This window comes from Myzus persicae, unplaced genomic scaffold, assembly GCF_001856785.1.
Source record: "Myzus persicae strain clone G006 unplaced genomic scaffold, MPER_G0061.0, whole genome shotgun sequence".
NCBI classification, from domain to species: Eukaryota; Metazoa; Arthropoda; class Insecta; order Hemiptera; family Aphididae; genus Myzus; species Myzus persicae.
In genome coordinates, this window is record NW_019104009.1 from 146,603 (window position 1) to 169,922 (window position 23,320).

The following is a 23,320-nucleotide window of genomic DNA, read 5'->3' on the forward strand; positions in this document are numbered from 1 at the left end:
CCCATACTATATTTATGTAAATATATATATTTAATATGATATGTGCCCATTCCTATATCATATTCATATTGGTATGTCGGTATGTGTAATCGGTCGCGACAGTATCATTGTATGCGTCATTTTTTTTATTTACCGTCCACGCTCGTCCTTATGTATATAATATATGTATTATTTATTTACGCGGTCTCCGCGCGATGTATATTAATGATGGCGCGTCAAGTCAACGCCGCGCGACGTCCCGGCCCGCCCGCCGGCGACTTTAATGCGATTTTTTTTTTAATTATCATATATAAGTATACACAGACGCCGCAGACACGCGCACTGGACGTATAAGTAGAGGTATACATTATAATAAAGGTACGACGACATCGCGAATCCGGACAAACTGCATTCCCCGAACAATATAACATGTTTAGATTTATAATATTATGCTGCACGCGCATTAAACATTATATTATGATATTGGTAGGTACCTAGTACCTATGTATGTACAAATAAACATCATCACCTCGGGGTTGGATTGGACCAGACTACTAGCCAACAACCGGGCTGTCGGTTTTTTGTGGGTCCCTCTGACCACTCTATGTATGTACATAAATTGGTGTTTAAATTAAGTTTTCAAGTAACACAAAAACTACATGAATATTATTATGTTATAACTTATAACTATATAGTTAATTTCATAAGGTTCAATAAATTGATTTAACATTTAAAGTGTTATGATTGAATGATTTTATTTAGAGGACGTTGCACTCGAGTGTGTTTTCGGTATACGTTATCATACGTGTACACAATATAACAAATTTATATGTTCAGAAGAATCTATTACGTGTCATTATTTATTTATAAGGGTGAACTGGCCTTATACAATTTAAGGTGAGAACATTATCCAGGGCACGTCATAGGCTTTTATAGATACTTAAATTTCAAAGCTATAGGTGAGAGCATATTAAATATAATATTTTACTTAAGTATTTATCACTACCTAAGTTTAACAAGTATAAAACTTGAATAAATGGATCGTTAGCGAGTAGTTGATACAATTTATTATATTTTGAAAATTGTTTACTTATGATAAGAAGTGAGAACACATAATACTATCATATTATTCTCTCCCAGTTCCCACCCACCTATCAACATAAACACAAAACCATCGCGTATTATTGTAACCGACACGAAATTATGTACACGATATTATTAAACATGGCCATGTTGTCGCGTTATTAAAATATAATATTTTATTATTGTAAACGAGTCCGAACACATGTCTACACGTACGTATGCCACAATATATATATTAAAAAATAGTATAATAATATACGTTTTTCAAGCCCGCAGCGTCTGTACACACTAAATACACACGATCTTTGAGGTACACATAAATATAATATTATATGATGTGTGAGTCTGTGTGTGTATATTATACATGTGCTCATTTCATCGCCTGCAAACGTTTAAATAATATATAATTTAGCGGAACCAGTTGACGTCCGCAAATATTTCGAAATAGATGTAAGTACATGCGCACACTCAGTCGACTGCTGTTGTTCATTTGTTCGTCGTCGGGTTTTCCGAAAATGATCAATAAACAGAAATAAATTAATATTAATAGAAAAAAAAATATTAATCTATATTTTAAAAAAGTTACGCGTATTTTATCTTCTACATATTTTGAATTACAGTTGGTCAGTGCAAGATGCAATGGCGACGACGGAGCGTCTAGTAATAATACAATATAAGTAATAATATTAGTTTTGGCAATCGGTTCCCGTTTAGGCAATGTCTTTAACAATCGAAATATTCACATAGTAATACAAGTGAATAATAGTTGTGTGCAAAGGTGGACAATAACTAGTTGAAAAATTAAAGCCAGGTAAGTTTGTATTCACTTCTCTGATTATAGTATAACTTAACTAGATTTAGTTTTAGTTAGTTTGAAAAATAATAGGTATAATCTAGCAAATTTTCATTAAACAGAACTATTTTTGTGTAAACTTTAAAAGGTATATTAAAGTGAATGTACTATTATCAAACTTGGTTTAGGTAAGAACCCAATCTGTGACTATATGAGTTGATTTTATATGATATATTGGTATAAGATAAGATAAATACTATATTAAAAGCCATAATATGAGGTGCCCAAATTAATATTTTTATCTTAGTCGGAGGCAACGCAATTGGTAAGTAATCATGTAAATACAAATCTACACTTTAATGCACAGATCAGTTGTCTCAGCTAAACCTACTTTTTTTCGTTCTAGAAGAAAAGTATTGAGCAACTTTTACTTCATATTGAACGACTGTTTTAGCAGATTTGTGTCGGGGATAGACACTTTAGTTATTTTATTCAAGACAGAATTTGGATTTTATCTTTCAGGGGTAGGAGAGTATATCTAAATTAAGCTTCCCCAGTGAATTGAAGACATCACAAATATACCTGTGAACGAAAATCATCCGCAATAACAAAAATCACGTCCGCCTACGCTACTTTTTTCCAATTCAAGTGCCGTGCTACCTACCTAGCTTATACACATAAATATTTATTTTGTTTCATAAAATTATCAATTTTATTATGACTGGATGGTTGTGCCTGTGTAATAATTTTCAGTTTTCATAATATTACCGATATATTTAAATTCAAATTTATATTTTTTTATGTGTACATTTTTACTATAAGTTTTTATTATATACAAAACTCGTCTACGAAATGACCATTTATTAGTTTTTTAATGAATTTAAATACCTACATTTTAAAGTTTTAAATATTTATTTTTATTTTTAAGGGTATTTAAGTCCGTGATGCTCTACTAATATTATGATTTATAATATAAGTTGCATCGACCGGATATCGTTTCTTCTCGCACCCAAATTACTATAGGATATACATAATATTATAAATATATATCATATATATGAGACGTACCTATATAGGTATATATTAAATTATATGTAATATATATATATACTGACCGAATGTATGTCGGCGTATTATATATATATACCAATTTATTATGTGTGCGCACAGGTGTCGTCGTCTTCGGTTGTAAATTCACAATATAATAATAATAATAATGTACATGACGACGCGATCACGCTGTTCTACCGGGAACCGCGTGCACACTTAAAGACGCAAGCACACACACACGTGCATATACATACGCGGTTAAAAAACGTCTCTCGTTATTATTATCACCATCGTAACATTGGCCCTATGCAAATAAGATGCCGTAAACAAGTGACAATAATAATATTCGTCGAGTTATTATTATTATACGATATTGCGTTTTGTGGCCGTCCAGGAACCACGTTTAACATATATTATATACATGTTATAGCTGCTGTTATATTATTATTATATACGGTTGCTACTTTTGCTGCTGCTGCTAAGGCGTCGTTGTTATAATATTATTGATGAAAGCGATAAAATTGTTTTTTTTTTTTTGACAGGCTATTATGGCAGGTTATATAATTTTATTTTATTTCATTTTATACCACGTTGTCCGTCTTCAAAAATTAAACACGGTCGCCGATTTCGATGACGACGCTCAGTCGTGGGACGTACCAGTGATTTCGTATACCTATACATAATATTTAATAATATTATAAACTATTAAGCATATGTATAATATATTTTCGCATTTTTCAAAAAAAAAAACCCGAACAGGTGGATAATAGCAACGTAGTATTTAGTGTATTACGTATAGCCAAGGCGCAAATGGCCAATATAAATGATAATATAAATATTTCAACTCGGTTCGTCATTCTATATTGTTTAATGCATCCGGCGCAAATATAATCTACCATATAGCTTGAAAAAGTACCAAAAATTAATATAATTATGATAATTTTCAAATACATAGAAATGTAAAATATTTACCTAATCATATTCCTACCGGATAATAAAAAATGAACAGGCCATCACCTCTTCACGATCGTTCTTGAACATGGTATATAACTATTAACATACTTTAGTCAGCGATAAATGAAAATATAATTTAAAAGTACTTCGTGGTACTAACGTTTGAAAAGTTCTACCACAAAGTATGCATTATTTATGCACGTACGTTTTGCAAATGTATGCAATTACTATAACATTTGATTTCATTTGCTAACCACTCGCTGGTGGTTGGTTCTTTTGAAATTTGAATTACGATGATTATCAACAATTATTGGTATAGTGTGCATGCCGTATAGCCATCCTATCCTGTGCATAAGGTCCTCCTCCAGGACATCCCAATTGATCTATCACTAATCTAAGTAATCACTTATATAATTACGAAAGTGTCCTTCCTCCTCACCAATGATCCGATCTAAAGAGATTATTTATTCCGGCGACATCCCTTCCCTAAACCGAAGACTATAATAATTCCAGCTATCTGCAGCAGCTGCAGTTGTGAATGCAGGTATCAAGCGGAAGACGAGGTACAGTACCTATACACACGAAGAGTATTTATTAAAATTTGTAATAATATGCAGTATTAATCAATTCTCTGCGGGTCGCCGCACAGAGCGATTGCTGAGTTAGACCGCGACCGAGTGACCATATAATATTATACAATATATATGGCGGCTGATGATCATATCATTACTGTTATACATCACAGTCGTCGGTTATATACGGCGTGGCGGGTTTCGCATAAATATGTATAATAAATATGTTATAAAATTAATTCGAATAACATGCGCTGAGACTACCGAAGGTGCTGCAGCAGTTAATATAATATATATGTCATACGTGTGTATTAATATTTTGTTTATAATATTAGATTTACATATAAAGAAAAAGTTAATAGACGGACTTTTTTATGAGTATACAATCATGTTTGTTTTCAACGGCCTCATTAAATCTCCCTCCTATAACATCACCACCGCTATAGATTAATAACGCATTATAGTCTAAGTAAATATATATATGGTGCTTCTTCAAGCATTTAAGTATCTCTGCTGTTGAATATATCAATTTAAATTTCTGATTTTTAAATTTTAAATTATAAATATTATTATACTTCCAGAGCCTTCGCTATATGCCGTATATATTATGATGTTTTGATAAGACTATAACATTAAAGTGCGCATAATATAGCTTCATATGTCTGAAAGCGTTGTGCAGCATACCTAGTCATGGTGCTTACAACGACAATTATAAATTATTTATAAATTACACGAGTGTAAAATAAAGTGTCATTTACGGAGTATCGTCTTTTTTCCTTCTTATAAACGCCGTTTTTTGAGTGAGGGAAAAAATGAAAAATGATGTTAAGATAATATATAATTGGGTAGTCCCCGAGTGTATAGAGTCGTTTGCAACTATATACACTGCTGCCGGCATCAACTCAGCATCATTAATCTTCTCTTTTTCTTGAAAAAGAAATTTTAAACAGAAAAAAATTAGGTCTGCACGTGTTCAAGAAACGATATATACCCAAAACGACGACGTCTTATCCTTTCTTGCGCTCACGTAGGTCGTGTGAAATATACAATACTTATGATATTTAAGATTTAAAAGCGCATATCATATTTTTCGACCGATTTGGCAAACAAAACATGTTCTGAAAATACACAACTCGGAAACCCGTGGAATACCTATGGGTACACAAAGAAATAACGAAATATACTGTGTATATAACGTATTTATAGGTACTATAATTTTACATGCATAATTATTATTGTAGTAATTATTTTTATTAATTATTATTATACACATAATATGATGATTACGTATATTTGCCCTCAATTTTGTACATATTATATTAGTAAATTATTTATTATTAGGGTGTGCAGAACTTATCGGAAAAGAAGCCATAAATAATATAAGTATTCAAACTTTATAACTATTATCATCAAATATTCAAATAGGTGCATATATCAACCACAAACGGTAGTCGCCGAAATATCATATAAATTAAAATCATGTTTTATATTATTTACAAACTTCCAATATTATGGTATTTAATAGTTAAGTATACTATTCACGATGACTATTAATCACAATAAAAACTATTACTAGAATTACTGGTGAGCCACAAATAGTCACACGTCCATCATACCAAAGAACAAGTGTATATTAAGATATAATGAGATTCGTATCTAATTATACATTTTTATCAAATCGAAAGTCAACGATGGAAATCGAGCGAGTGCTGCATATATATAGTATATACATGCGTGCGCCGTTATATAAATGATAATGTAGGCAATTAATTTTATGTCGTCATCACATAATGATGTATATTTAGTTATAATATTGTTCGCAGTTTTCAGACCAATCCCTATCCTCGCACAACCGTTACAGAATATACATAAATAAAATATGTACACAGAGCGCGAACGCACCATCGCTACAGTATATATATTATACATATTATAATATACGTATGTGTGAGTATACAAAAGTACCTATACATAATATTATTACACAAACGAAACGTATAAGTGGCGCCGATCCACCCGTTTCCGAAAGTGGCCCAGTGGGGTCGGTATAGTGGCGTAGAAAACCATCGATCGCCTCCCTTCGCCGAACCCCTCATCACGCGCCACCACTGTCGCCGCCGACCGACAAGCCACGCCCTTGTCGGCAGGCCTGTTAACGGCGGCTGCGGAAAAAAATAATAATATCATCGTGTGTCTATTGTTGTCTATATAATATGAGTGTTTGTAAAACCGCCAAGTCGATTTTTGGCGATCGGCCGAATATTTTTTTTCTCTCGAGTCGTACATTTTTTACGAGACGCCGTCCCGCGCGATCGATGCTGATTGATTACGAATCGCAGACGACTTGACCCGGTCGAATATAATGATTTTATTTTTATATACTATGTGCAGCTGTATACTACAGTACACGACTATACATGTTATAGTAAGTATGCCATTTTTGTAATATAATATTATGTATGCAGACTAAGCTATTTATTTTCCACCAATATGCTCAGATGTCATACGAAGAACAAGATTCTTTTAAAAATTGACTATGGACTCTTGTATGCATATTTAGTAGAACATAACAGATTTGTATTTATATCAATACCTACTACAGAAGAAGTTAAGTTTTAGGAAATAAATTTATATACATAAGACTTAATTCAGTGACTAAAACCGTAATTGATTTACATTCATTATGCGATTGAAAAATTGTCATAATATCCATGAATTAAATTTCAAAAACTATCTAATAATTATTTCTAGTCTACAATCAGTTACGTAATAATGCAAATTAAAATTCAATATATTTATCTCCACTACTAATTAAAATATGGGTGTTATCGATTTTTCCTAGTATCAAGTACCCATATGAGGTTAAGCATATAGCACATTTTATTTTTGATCAAATTCAATTTTTTTATTTCTCAAATAAATATAGTATTGTACTGCAGAAACAGGATAACGCAGTAATCGAAGTATCACGACTCTCGAGTGAAATTATGTATACAACATATTATTTAATATCTGCAGGTAAATCTCTATAGTGATGTTTACAAATATAAAGGTAAACTTATTATGCCATGTGTGTCGTGGATGGGTGCAGGCTGGTAAAAGTATAAGACGCGAATATATGATGACTGGCGAATCACCACTTTATAAGATAATATAATTATTATAATACATTATATAGAACACAAATACATAATTTCCGTATGTGCTGCAGCTGTATATATATGACATAATATAACTGTTATAAACATGAGTACATGTTTATTGTAATGTTTATAAATAATTATATTTTATATAAATATGGACGGTCGTAATTTCTTTTGTATAATAGCATTGTTCGTTGCAGCAGTTCCCAGTACCAACATTATACAATATACATAGTATAGTATACGGCGTGGCGACAACGACAACCTTTTACCAAATATAGACATAAAAGTACTGCAGATATGTAGTTTCGTTATTATCGGAGTAACGAAATATTAATTGTTGTATACCTACGGTTTTTTTTATGGTTTTTACATTTATACGGCCGGTGCGGGGGTATTTCTGTTGTTGCACCAGGACACCCGGATGTAATAAACGAAAGTAATAACTCGCACAAAAACTATTGTACAACATATAAACATATTAAATATATATATATATATTATATACATAATAAAATCATTTTTATTACCCAAACATGACCGTGAGTAGATTTTTGTGTAATTCCACATCGGGAGACCCAGTGCGCACGATATCCGTTGTTGATACAATTTTGTTCATTAGTCGTTATAACTAATTATTATTATTACTATACCGTCTGTGTTCCATTGGCAGAGTGCGAAAAAACTTTGTTGCTATACAGTGTATGTATTATATTGGTATACCTATACTGCAACCACTTCAGTACATATATTACCACCATAGACTATAGGCCATAAAGGTATTTTAATAGGCATCAATGTATAAATACAGTGCACCTACTTTGTACAGCATGTACTTTGTACATATACCCTATGCATGTTAAAATATTTAAATGTATTATAATATTATTGCTACCTACTGATGCAACAGCGTACTTAGCGTCGAATGCAACAATCATATTATGTTGACTCCTATTTTTGATATACCTAATGCTGAACACGCATTCATATCGAAAGGAGTCAAATTTTTTTTGGGTAACTGCAAATTATGAACTATCTACAACAAAGTTGTATACATTCTTAATCTAAGGCGAATCTTAAGGCGTGTAATTTTAAACACACACTAAAATAATCCGAGCCGGTATTATATATAATGTACCTATACTGACTGTATAATAATTAATAAGCAATAACATTAACCAGCGATTTAAAGTGACAACTGGACAGTAAATAATCGAATATACATATCGTCAGTATCAAACGTATACACATAATAAATATTTATTTTAAATGGCTGCGGTACATCACGTCACTACGGTTGTAATTAGACCGGTTCGTGAAAACACTGAAAACCGCCAAGAAACAGCAGTCTACAGACCTATTTGATAACACAAATTTTGAAATATATAGTGCCATTAATTAATAATTAAATTCCCAAAAATTAAGCAATTAGCTAATGAATAGTTTGCTTGGGATAAAATAAAAAAGCATTTCGATTATGTGTAGTATTAACTATTTTTTTCAGTTTGAAATACAATTTTCACTAAAAATTTAAAGTAAAACAACGAATAAGAAATAACATTTATGCAAAATAAAACGAAAACGTTGAAATTTGCAAATTAAATTATGTTTTACAGCTCATATTCTTATTGTTCCTCAGGGTACATATTGCAGTACATTTCTTACAATAAATAAAAAAAAAATATTATTTGTTTAAATTACTTAATCAGAAAAAATATAATATCGTGTTTTCCTGCAGACGTGATGTTTTGAAATAGGTTCTGCATTAAATACGACTCATTGATTGATTTACAAATTCTTGAACTTGAGCTAGCCTTGAGCCACAGTTATTATTTAAAAGTTTTGCATTCAAAAACATTTCGACATGATTTATTTTTTACGGTTTCGATGTGGCATACATACAGTAAGTATATAAAATCCATATACACGAAGTAGGTGTTTGAATGTATAATACCTATACATATGACAGCATCGGTGATGGGACAACAATCAATCGGTTTTACCGCGCTAAGCCGTTTGATCCAGGCCGGAAGTTAAGTATAAAATAACATATAATCCATGGTGCCGATTCTAATTTTCGGTCCGGTAACAATTTCACACCTACAGATTGGTCGGCGGCAGAGAGGGCAGATTAAAATAGTCAAATTCGTCTATTAACGCAGCGCGTCCAGTACGGCTCAGCGCGGGATTAGCGTCGGGTCCGAAAACGACGAGGAATCGAATATTATACATTTATAATTCTCGCTAATGTATTATGATAATATTTCCCACATCCACGTAAATTAATATTCGTTTTAACGCTCGCATGCAGCGGTTATTATAATCCAATCGATTGTTGCAGGCAAATACCTAACAAGCTACGTTGTGGCGAGCGAGTTTTTAGTCACCTGATGGCAGCCACGCTATATAGGTAGGTACATGTGATCCGAATGTGCGTTGTTAACATATTTTACGAGCACAGTTTCGGGTCTACAGTATAATCCGAAAATGTGTTAAAACTTGTTTTTATATCTTCATTATCCACACGTTGAAGTTGTCGCATTAACGAATTACGTTTGATTTGTAAAAATATATCAATTATATATTGGTTTATCTATTATAATAGTGTAGGTACCTACCAACTATTAAATAGGTGGAAGTACTTCTACAGCTCTACGAATAATGTAGTAACTATTCAACCAATGTAGAATGCGTATTACAGGAGTACGCCACTGTGATTTATGGAGAAAATAACATAAAACAACGATTACAAAATATAAATTCACCCATAATGACATTTCGACTGACGGTTATCATAGCCGGGGAGGGATTATAATTGGTAATAACATCGAGATACTAGAATTCATATACCCAAACTATACATAGGTATTCAGACTACAGAGGTTATACAAATTTGGTATGGATCCCGTAAGAACTTAGAAAACACAAGCGCTCAGTATATTGGAAACTGAAATCCATACTCCCATGGTTGTGGTATTCGTGCAACCTAAATATCGTGTTGAAATTATAGTATAATATGGTGCAGGAATATACCATGTCACATATATTATACAAACTCTATTGAGAATAATTCATGTAAGTACAATTATTGAACTTAACATAATTTAAAATAAAATAATATAGCTGTCAGAATGTACTATTATTTTAAAAAATATATTCAAAAATATACATCTCTACACTTAATTTTTCTAATAACAATGTGTATACGGACTACACGTGCACATCGTTTTACCCATAAAGTCCAATGAATTTTGCCAGATTACGCTTCAGTGTAAACGTGTTTGTTGACGAAATGCCATTAAAATTTATAGTTATCAATATTTTGTATTATAATATAATGTTATATAGACAAAATTGTTAAATAAAAATAAGTTTATATAAGGATTATATATTATCTCGTTTCATTAAATTTCATGCATATATTGAATTTTTTTTTAGATAATTATATAATTTCACCAACTATTAGTTGTTTTCATACTATGTATTTAATTTTCCATCAATACGAGTATTTAAGTATTTAGATATCACCTTAATCCATTAGTAGGTATTCACAAATGTAATGAATATTTATTTATTGAAATTTATCAATATGAAATTATAATTGTTATCTTTCTAAATTTCACTATTATAATATAGAATATTTTTGGCCAACACCATTATCTCCCACCAATTTTGTACCCGAAATGTTCTATAATGTAATATATTGTATACTCACGTTAAACGAGAGCAATAATGACTATATGATATTAATATATTATATATTATGTACATAAAAGTATAAAAGTCTGCGATATTTTTAATTACGATTACTATACACTAATAATCGTTGTGAGTGCGCGCGCGAGTATGAATAATTCACGAGTTTAATAACATATAGTGCCTCTTCGGACGGACGACGTCAATGGATCGCACATCGAATGGGAGGAATAACTTAAGACCGTGCAATATAGAACACATTACACTACACGTCATACCAACATGTACATATATGCAAGAGATAGGACCTTACACGTCGCCTATACACTCGAAAAATGAAACAAAACAGAAAACACGAGCCGTACATATTATTTAATATAATAATAATAATAATAGTATAAAACTCGGGCGTTTTCTCGTACCTATTTACGCATTATAAAACATACATAGGTATATGAGCGCGCACACGAAAAAGGAGGAAGCCCACCGCCGCTAATTGCGTTCTAATGTTTTGTCGGCGAGCGTACAATAATTTGTGACGGTATCGCGTTCGCGTAAAAAAACGTATACAGGTATATAAACGTGTGCGCGGTTTTATTCATTATTTTATGAGGGATATGTACGTCGCGGTCGGTACGTTATTTTATTAATATATGTATATACAATGCGTATAATATATTATTGTTGTCGGGTAATTTTTTTTTCATATTATTATGAAGTGACACACACGCGTTGTAATGATGATGATGACGACCGAGATAGAGTACTCGCAACGGGGTGGTGGCGGCGGCGGGCTTAATAATAACCGGAAGTCGAATGGGCGGAGCCAACCGACGGCTGTCACCGGGCTGCCGCCACCGAATATCACGCGAACCGCTCATCAGCGCCTATAATATTATTATGTGCATTACAATAATATATTTAATATTATATTATATACAGAGTGCGCGCCGACGACAACGACGGCGTCCCAAAAACTCGTAATTTACACCTTACGAGTATATCTACCATATGTATATAGGGCGGTGGGTACTGCTAGCAAGTATAGGCGAGTACAGACATAATATAGGCCACAACAGAGCACCGATGTCGACCACCGCGTGTTGTGTAACGCGCGTGGAGTATAGAAAATGATAATAAAAAAAATAATGACGATAATAACCGGCAACAAAAAACAGAAGAAATTACGGTAGGTATTATATTGTTATATATAAATGTTATAACATGTATACCTGCCACAACTAAACTTATACATATATCTGACCCGCAGCGGCGGCATCGGCATATGTATATAATAAGCGTACAAATTATATGGTAATTCACATCGTTTAGACGCGCACACGTGAAATAAAAAACAATTTGAGAGATTTCGGTATTTTTCGGCCGTTCCGCGCCCGTAGGTAATCCGTGCACCGCGCGCGTGTTTACGCCCGGGGGTAATGTGCGTCGGTCTTTTTTATTATTTTTTTCCCGTTTCCATTATTCGCTTTTTATAACATAAATACATAATAATAATATACGTGTGCAAATAATATCTATTAAACTGTGGTGGCATTAGTGAAATCTAGTACTATATATATAATATCGGGTCACCCGCCCTCTCAAACCTGGCCCTCGGTCATCCACACGTCGCACACTTATTGCGCATTTCGCATAGGTATTACTGTATATGCCGCCGGGCCACCGACTCGTGTGCGATACATTTTCCAGCGAACATATAGGTATGCCGTATGGGTAACCTACCTATACCGCCTGAAGTTGGAAAACATTTTAAAAAAAATAAACTCAGCACAGGCTAAAAATATACAAAAAAAATAATTTAAATACGAAAAGAAACTAATCGCATACATATGTGTGTACCTTTAATGTGTTTAATGGTGTGTACGTGTTATAATTATCGCAATATAGTTTCCCATGGAAACGGCACAAATTATTATTATTGTCTCGGGGTGCAGGTTCAGCGGTTTCGTATATACCAACAAATGTATAATATTAAAAGGTATTATATATGTTTATGTACATATGTATAGCGTATACGCGTGACCGCCAAATATACACATATATACATAATAAAAAGAACTTATATGTATATATTATATACGGTTAAAATGACTGTGTATATATATTTCACAAATTATACATAGTAGGTACACCGCACGCCGCTCGCGAAACACGCATATTTTGTCGCCATTAGATTATAACTATTATTATTAATATTACGAGGGTATAATATATACATATATAATATTATGTGTTGCATTACGTGTGCGTTCGAACGCAACTCGAGACCGGTGAAAATGTAATTAAAAACGAAATAATAATAAAATATCAACGAATATTTCGTATGTTATTTCCTATTATTTGAGTTCTGCGAGCAGTGGAAATATAGTATATTATTATTTTAAACACGACTTTTTTTTGTTATTTTCACATCGTTTCTTGCAATTAATAGGTATATAACCGCAGCAGTACCTATACCTACGTGCGTTATCGTTACAACAATATATTAATAATTTCTCTCAGCGATTCCAACATGCAACGGTTAAAAGCGCGCCACGAATCGAAATACGAAAAATGTATATTTGTTATTATAATATATCATTATAATTTTTTTTCCGGTACCTATATAAATTATTATATTATCGTAAGTATAAATGGCGTGTTTAGTTTTTGTAGGTACCTATACTTGTTGAAGTCGAATAACAATCGTGAGGTGACGTGCGAAAATAGTTTAAATCAAGAAAAATTGAATATAAGTATTATAATTTATAAGGTATTAATATTCTTCTAGTGTAAACTAAAAAGCTTAGACGACCAATAATTCAGCTTGCTCCTGCCCCCACGGAAGACGTAATATTTTGAAACGCCCAGAAAATTCCATCCGACCCGTGCGCAGAATTTACCTACACAGCGTATTATATATCTATGTACCGTATACGTACTCTGCAGCCATTCAATATAGTATATATAGAACTTACATGGTGTAGGTATATTGTGTGTGTGTGTGTGTGTGTGTGTGTGTGTGTGTGTGTGTGTATAGCGTATGTAAACAAAACGACGTGCACACGACGCCCCTCGGATGGGGTGCGAAATAAATAATATGCGCACATACACCATCATATAAGCGCACACATACAAAACGATGAAACCGAGAGTGTTGTGTCAAAGGTGTTTTTTGCTCTTCTCTCTTTCTCTCTGTCTTTCTCTATCCACCCGGCAAACAAACGATCAATTTACTCGCGCGGAGGTGGTAGTGGAGGCGACGGCAGTTAAACTCGACGTGTGAATGTGCGGTACGTATACAACACTATATACGACACTATACAAAGGCCCCGGTGGCGAAAACCGCGTTTTGTGTTTTATCATCATCGCTTATTATTATTATTACTGTTGTGTACATTACAATATATAAACGCAGTTGTGAATTTCATGCACAGATGACAGACACGCGTATATATAATATACGAAATGTGATTTTTATTGTGCTTGCGAGTTTACACACATGTATATAATAACATGCGTACGGTGCAGGTCGGTCAATGTAATATCATTTACGTATACATGAACGTGGTATTCCCGTTAAAGCCACAACCGAATTGTGCCTATGTATAAAAATAATATGTGGTTTTATGTATACCTACTATATTATGTTTATATAATATATTATTGTGGTGTCACTAGGAGGAGCGCTTAACAAGCGCCCGTTGTACTTTGCAGTCGGACCGTGACCCACGAGCTGCTTTGTGCGTACATTATTACTATTATTATTGTACTTGTATAGACGAAGAATCCGAATTTGCAATTATTATTGTATTATTATTGTAGCAGTATACTCGAATCGGAATAAACGACGAAACTAGCCATAACATAATATATAGGTAGGTACCTACTCGCGCGATCGTGAAAAACGGGGGATTTATGGGCGTATAACTTGTTTAATGTTCAAAAAGTTTATTTCTCATTGCGGGACTTTGCATATTGTACCATGTGAAAAAGACATCATAATAATAATATTTGTATATTATACACACGTTTCCCACTTATGCAAATATAATATTATAATATCAAGTTAGCGACCGTTTACATTTTTCGCGTGTATATACGCGTATACACCAAACAATATAACATCAGAAGCAGAAACCAATGATATTATACAATGATTATTATTGTTATGAATTATTTGAATAACAACTGGCGTAAAATTACGTTTGACATGTGTCAGTCAGTCAGTGCGTGTGATACGTGTGTACGAATCGTCAACGGACGTATAGGGTACATAGGGTATAAAATAGAGTCCCCAAAATCTCACCACAAATATTATAATTTACGAATATAATGTATAAATACAATATAAATAATAATATCATATTGTATTTACGTTTGTATATTGTAATATTTACTCAACGACTTTTACAAATCTAGGAACGTTCATTTTTTATTTCGCTTCCCTGTTATTGGCTTTTAGGATTTTAAAATGTTAATACATAGAGTATGCAGTCGATACTACAGTTGTTTGTATAATAATATGTTTCATACAGGTACGCGTATATAAATTTATGTTCAAAGAAATGCACAAGATCGATATAGTATAAATTGGGAGTAGGGTGCATGCATCACTGCAGTATAATATATTAACAGCGATAGTGAGAAAGTATGATATAATATGTATACATAATTTGTAGTTCTGAGTTCACATAGTTTTCTTCGAGATAAAATTTATATTAAATGTCACCGAATATTTAAGGTTGATATTATACGTCTCGAAAGTTATAATAAAAACTACAGTTCAGCCCGCTATTACTATATAATAGCAACATAGAAAACCTTCAACAGGTATATTTAAAAAAAAAAATTAAGGGCACTTATGTTGTGTAATAAATAACAATAATATAAATATTTAATATACGTGTATAATAATATTTGTTATATACGCGATACTCGAGTGACGTGTGAACGTTAGACAAGTTACAATGAGCGTATACTGCAAATCGAACCACAAAATGTGCACAAAATCGGCAATCAGCGTGGACCATTGTATGCAGACACACATGCCGAAATAATATATTTATGATGTGTATTGTGTACACATTTTTAATAATATAATGCGACCACCTCTTTACACGCAGGTCGACGTCAATATTCGAATAAAAAAAAACTCGACGATAATTTTCTATGGCGTCGTGACGTATATAACGTTATATCACCGCGGGTAGGTCGGTATATTATAATAATATAATATATAGAAATACCTGCACGTTTTATTATTATTCGGTGTCCGGTCACAAAATTGTCAAAACCCGCCACCATATAAAGGTGAGAATTATTATTGTTTTTTATTGGCGACACCTATGCATAGTTGGATATATTATATATGCGCTGGAACACACACACACATTTGTGTATATATATTGTATACGCGTGTAATGGTTATAACCAGTCGAGAGACCCGCTGCACGTTCACGTTTTATTATATTTTATTCATCGCGTTATTATACTCGTATATTATTGTTCAAATGTTCAATACTACCTCAGCGCGCGTTCGCGTGATGGTGTGCGTTGGATATATATATGTATACAGTGAAAAATAATTTTTCATCTGTTTGCAAGACCGTGTATAGCCGGTACAATTAAAATATATTGTAGTGCTTTACAGACCAATACTTTATTATATACGTATCAAGGCAGCATGTTATTTAAGGTCAAAAAATTACATTTTGTGAAGAGCTCGCCGTGGCATACAAAATTATTATGTACCTATTTGACAAAGTTCAAACTGACTTAATATTAGGAATTGGAAATGGTAGGGAATATACGTTATTAGTACAAATCTGTAAACCTCTTACAAAAGACCTTTAATATCCCCAAGAAATACAATTACTTAGGTACCTATAATCTATATATTTTAATTTAATAATAAATACAGGTTAATATTCAATTATATTTATAAAGGTATTATAACCATTAATATTATAAATATATTAAAATATTATAAATATTTTAAACAGGTTTCAATTTCCTCGAGCTTTTGGAAATATCAATAATAGAAATATATTCAATAATAAATAAGAACAGAATTTATTTTTCTACCACGCTATACAATATGTAGTATACGTACCTAGTACTTACATCCAAAATACTATTAGACCTTTTGTCAATTTAACCGACATTTTGTTGATGTTGAAAAGGTTTTGAGATAAATGTTTCATTATAAAATTATTATTTTTCAATCACTTGGAACATGGTAAAATATAATTCCGTAAATCGTTTAATTAAAACTTGTACATACGAACGAAACCCGAGACGCTCAACATATGTGTTCTTAAAGATATTTTATTATAAAGGTATGTAACAATAATAATAATAATATGTAGGTAATACGAGATAACACGCGTCAAATTATACGTCACCAGTGTTTGAATATAATATTATGTTTAATTCATTAGGGTATATCTATACATAATAAGGAGTGGTAAAGTGATGGCAGTGTCACCGACTCGATATATATATGCACGCCTATATTTTAATTACATTTAAAGATTGGACTGTTGCGATGTCAACGGAAACGTGTTTGTGGAACACAAACTTTCATTACATGTAGGTAGCTGATTATAATATATTATTATTGTGTTTGTAACCGCGGTACCGCGGGCTAACGCGCCCGTATATTTTACCTCCTACTGCAAATACACGTCAGCGGTATCATATCATTGTAGGTTAATATATTTCATTACTACCTAAACAATCTTTAAAGTAAGTATAGTAGTGTACACACAATAAGTTGTATGATATTCTATAAAATACAAAACTTTACAAATAATTAATTAGGAGTTTGTGACATCGGTGAGCGTAGACCGGATGTGACAGTTCTATCAACGGGTTCAAAAAATATATTGGTGTAAATACATACATTAATAAATAAATTTGATAAACATAATATATTATTAACCGCTATAATCGAAAACCTATATAATACAAGCTGAATGAACGAATTTGTGCGTTTAAGTATAATATATTATTATATGATGAGTTTATTTACATTAATATCATAAACAAACAGTAGGTAGGTGGTATTTAAAATTTTAAAATTTGTTGGTTTTTATTCAGTTGTATAACAACATAACGTTACAATATTTTTATTGAGAAGTGTCGGCTTATTATGCGGTTAAATATTAAACGATTAGTACCGGCATTATTAAATTAATCAGAAATCTATAGGTATAGAATGCTCTTTAGTTATCCTTTGAAACAACGGAGCGATGGAGTGTATTTTGTAACTACCCGTCTACCCATGCCATTTTTCCCGATAGAGACACGTGCGTATACTTATATACACTCGTATGCAAGTCACACATGCAAATAATATGATAGGATTCCCGTGGTTATGCAAATACCTACCTATACGCCACGACCGTCTGCTGACGGACGGCCGAAAATGGAGTTTAGGGGATGTCTTGAGGACAGCCTGGTCGCGGAGTTAGGGTGCAGGGACAACGTCGCTGTGTATCTCTGGGGATTATTATACATTATATTGTTGTTATTATATCTGTGTTCTCGACATCACAGACATAGAGGAAAGAGTCCAAGGGTAATTTATCAATCATTGTGCCATGTATCACGTTTACAAGACTGACAAACTCGCCCCTACAGCGCGTACACCTCAGGGATTAAGCGAACGTTCGAGGCGGGTATGTATAAAATATTTTTTCTTTTTAGAAACACAAATACAATAATATAATATGTCTAAAATATATTTATCGTGCATATTATCATATATTATAAATACGTCTCTAATGCACTCTCGATTGATCTGCGTCCCAATAATAATAATAAAACAGCCGAGTCACCACTGTTGTACAGGTATACGTGAGGAAAACGGGTAGGTATGTCTGACGTATGCATTATAGCGACTATATATAATATAATATATATATTATATACTGTCGGGCGGTAAAACGATAGTTTTGTAACAAGTCATATTGTCGCGCACGAACTGCACCCTGAATTGCACGGTGGCGGAGGCGGCGGCGACGGCAAAGGATTACAAGAAGGGTAACGAGTGTTGCGCCGAAAGGATATATTATAGCCCCTATTAGGTACATACATCGACAAACTGCAGTTAAGGACGATAAATTACCGCATCCCCGCCGGCAGAAAGGTTTGTGCGGATAGAGAAAAAACGCACAGCGTGATTCGGGTCTTATGGGTGTATTGTATATATATATATATTAATGTTATTAGATACATACTGAGCATACGACGGGGGTATTCACCGTGTGACGTTTTCTCTTATTCCTGTGGATAAAAGGAGGAAAGATACAGCGATAATAGAGAGTGAGTGAGAGATAGTAAGAGAGAGTACGCGGAGAAAAACGTAAAAATACTCCAGCTATCGTTTATTTACAATGAATTGTGCACGGATTTTTTGTGTGTGTATGTACAACTGTACACACACGTGGGAGACCCAAGGTATTTAGCCACAATATATAAACGACGACGATCGCGAGACGTAACCGATGGGGCGCGGTGTGAGGTCTTGACGAGCGTGGTTTTATCATCTCTCCATGAAAGGGACAATAGCCGCTTGTATTATATGCCTTTTAACAACGTCAAAACACACACTCACATATACGACATACATATATGATATATATACACGTATTTATGTGTGAGCGCGAACGCGCGCGCGTGTGTGTGTGTGTGTGCTACTACTCGCTTGGTTCCAACACACACACACACGCATTATATACGTATGCACAATAATAATATAATAACAATATATACACAATATATAATACGCGTTCTATACACGCGGCGGTCTGTCTCGGCATCTCGGGCTCGCGCCTCCAAGAGAGATGGTCCGCCGTTCACCTATACCAGCTATGGCGTTTGAGGAATTCACGAGGACTATTAACTTCTGCCGCGGCAGCCGTTCGCCGTATTATATTATTATTTTATCATCGTCATATACACACGTCGTACAGTTGAGATATATATACATAATACTCGTATGATATCGCCATATGGGTATATTATATTATGTACCTCCTATACGCACCTACATAATATATTATACGCGCAAGGTAGACCTACAGCGGCGAAACCAACTGCGGTAATGCACGATTAGAATATAATATATATTATTATAACATAATAATATGATCGATGTGGTATAACTGCGAGGCCGCCCCCTTTGTCGTGACGTCATCTGTCCCTCCGAGTTATCCGTTAGCAATAAGCGGTTAACCTATTTAAGGATAGGTATTTTATGTAAGAAATGTCACATGATCACATGATGTTCTATACGATTTGTATTGGGAGAGGTGATCGAGCCGGGTCCTCAAGTAGATATATTATTAAATAGCTGGTATGTATGGTTCCGGTTGACAAAACGTCCGGCCGCACCACTCAGCGTAATTTTATAGTTGCATACATATCAAATAATAATGTTATGAGATATGTATGTATATTGTATAGGTATTATAATGCTACAGGTTCACGCCGTGTTTGATTGATAATGTTACACGTGGGGTGTATAATTTATAACGACCATCGTGCATGTATGACATTCGTAGTTCCACAACCATATAATAATATCGTGCGTGGAAATATGCAAAATCTGATGTCATCACAGGGTGCGGTATTGGGTATACGCGAATCAATATTATAGAAATCCAAACGACCGTAATTGACCCGAGTTGATAATAATATAACAATATAATAGTTATAAATAATAAATAGATTATTAGGTACTGTTGGCGGGTCGTTTCGGGACATCGATAAAACGTCATTAATAATAACTTCTGCCCTGTGTATACTTTTATATATTTATGAATGTGTGTGTCAGGGCATGCACGATGCGTATAAACACGCGATTCGGTTTTATATTCTTTTATTCTTCGTCCCTTATACAGCTCGTCCAAAATGTATAATACCAAATCAATAATAGGTGCCGTAATGATATATTTATAGGTATATTGTAATAACTAATAACTAATAGCACATTTTTTTTTCATCGTACGTTGAGTCTTACTATTAGTCATGGAATCATAATAATAATTATCATTGTTTTTTATTGTTATAATATATTAACCACCTATGTGAATTAATATAACTGAACAGTAGTTGATATTATTTATTATTATACGATATTATAAGTATTGAGCATTTTATGATTGTATAAAAAGACATACGTACTACAGCCAAACAATATCACTGCAATATTATTTCGACGACAACATAAAATATTGTGTGTATCTAATTCCTATTCTCTATTTAAAAACAGCATGATGATTTTATACTAAACAGAATTTAAGAAATTAATAATATGCAGAAAAGTACATAGGTAAATAGCTGGTACCTACTGAATAAGTAAAAACTAACATGAACTCAATTGAAAATTAAAGCAATAATGAACTCAACGTAAAAACACATAGGTAATTGTACAGATTTTATCAATACTTACCTATATATAGATTAAAAAAAATCAGATTTTTGTACCAGCATCGAATACATTACATGTAAAAAAACAAAAAACCTTTAGGCCAATATTTTAATCTACGAATTTCAAGATATAACAAGTTTTTGCCGATTAAAAATAATCAGTTGATAATTTTAATTATACAGGTACTTTTGATCAAGGTTCAGGACTTCAAGAATTTGCTTTATTTTTGGCTTTACTTTAATAGAACTTAAAATATTCCGAATTTCCAACGTTCTAATAAGTAATAAATAATAGTAGGTAACACTGGAAAGAAGTAATAACAGACTATAAGTGATTCTGCATTATCGTCGATCTGATCAACATGATGATTAAAGATTAGTTGATTTTCGGTCGTGTTATTCGACGTATTATGTGTTCGTACATATTTTATACATTTTTAATAGGAAATAATTAGTTATCCATCCGCTAGTGCAGTTTTTGCATGTTTTGATTATTTTAATAATTTAATTTAATTTTTAATAATTTGAAATTCGTTTATTCTATGAAATATCCATATAAAATATAAAATGTAATCTATAATATTCACACACACAAACATATTCATATATAAATATAGTAATATAGGTATTTTGTAGATAGAAATTATAATGACGTTTTGAAAAATGCGGTACTTAAATCTAAATGTATGGATAAAATATGGGTATCTATTGAATTGCGTATTGCCGTGAAATGCGAACATATACCGAACATTATATTACCTTATTATATCATACGCTCGACAAAATACACACAATAATACCTATAATTTGTTATAATATATTTATTTTATGTAGATATAGAGTATGATGCATACCTTCCAGTTTTGGTGATTATCATTTCCGTGCCCAGTTCGTGAAATTTGGACCAGAGTTCTTTTGAGACGGACTCGAGGTAGCATTCCGTGGATGCCAAATCCGGACTGGTACATTTTGCCAACATTGTCGCCAGGTTTTTGGAGATGGCCTGTGCAGAATCTTGTGGAGGCGGTGTCCGATCACCGTCTTCAGATGAAGCGCTAACCGTCTCTCGGCATCTTTTTTTCTTCGAGCCACTAGCAGTGCCATTTTGCTTTCCAGTACCCGCGTCCACCGAAGACCGTCGATGATAGCGGTTAGCGGCCAAATCTTCTGGTTCCGAAGTCTCAACAACGTCCACTTCTATGTCCAAATCTTCTGTCCCACCCATCGAACCTTCGCCTTCTGTGCCTGCACGAAATTCAATAGTAATATGTAAATAACATTTGACCGACATTGCACTGTAATATATATATATAATGTAAAAACTAGGTAACTAATATTAAAAAAATAATAAGTAGGTACGTTTGTAGCAAAATAGTAATAGATAGAGTGATTGCGTATAATTATACAATGTAAAAAAATGTATCCCATATAAATAATTGTATTCCAAGTAGGTACCTAGTGAGTAGCTAGTTATAAAATAATTATTATATCACTTTAAATTATAAAACCACTCATCATTGATTTTAATGTAATTCAGTTGGTTTTTAAAATAGTTAGATGAGAAAAATATTAATAAGTTTTAACAGTATTTAAATAAAATATGCTATTCT

At 33.0% G+C, this 23,320-nt stretch overlaps 1 protein-coding gene across 1 annotated transcript in view; it reads right to left on the reverse strand.

Annotated features, from left to right (window-relative positions):
* The window catches only part of LOC111037522 (T-box protein H15-like), a 56,362-nt gene that overhangs the window by 31,653 nt on the left and 1,389 nt on the right, over positions 1 to 23,320 (reverse strand). The window contains exon 2 of the mRNA XM_022320150.1: positions 22,565 to 22,955. Within this exon, the coding sequence (XP_022175842.1) occupies positions 22,565 to 22,955 (391 nt within the window). The remainder of the gene's footprint in view (positions 1 to 22,564; positions 22,956 to 23,320) is intronic.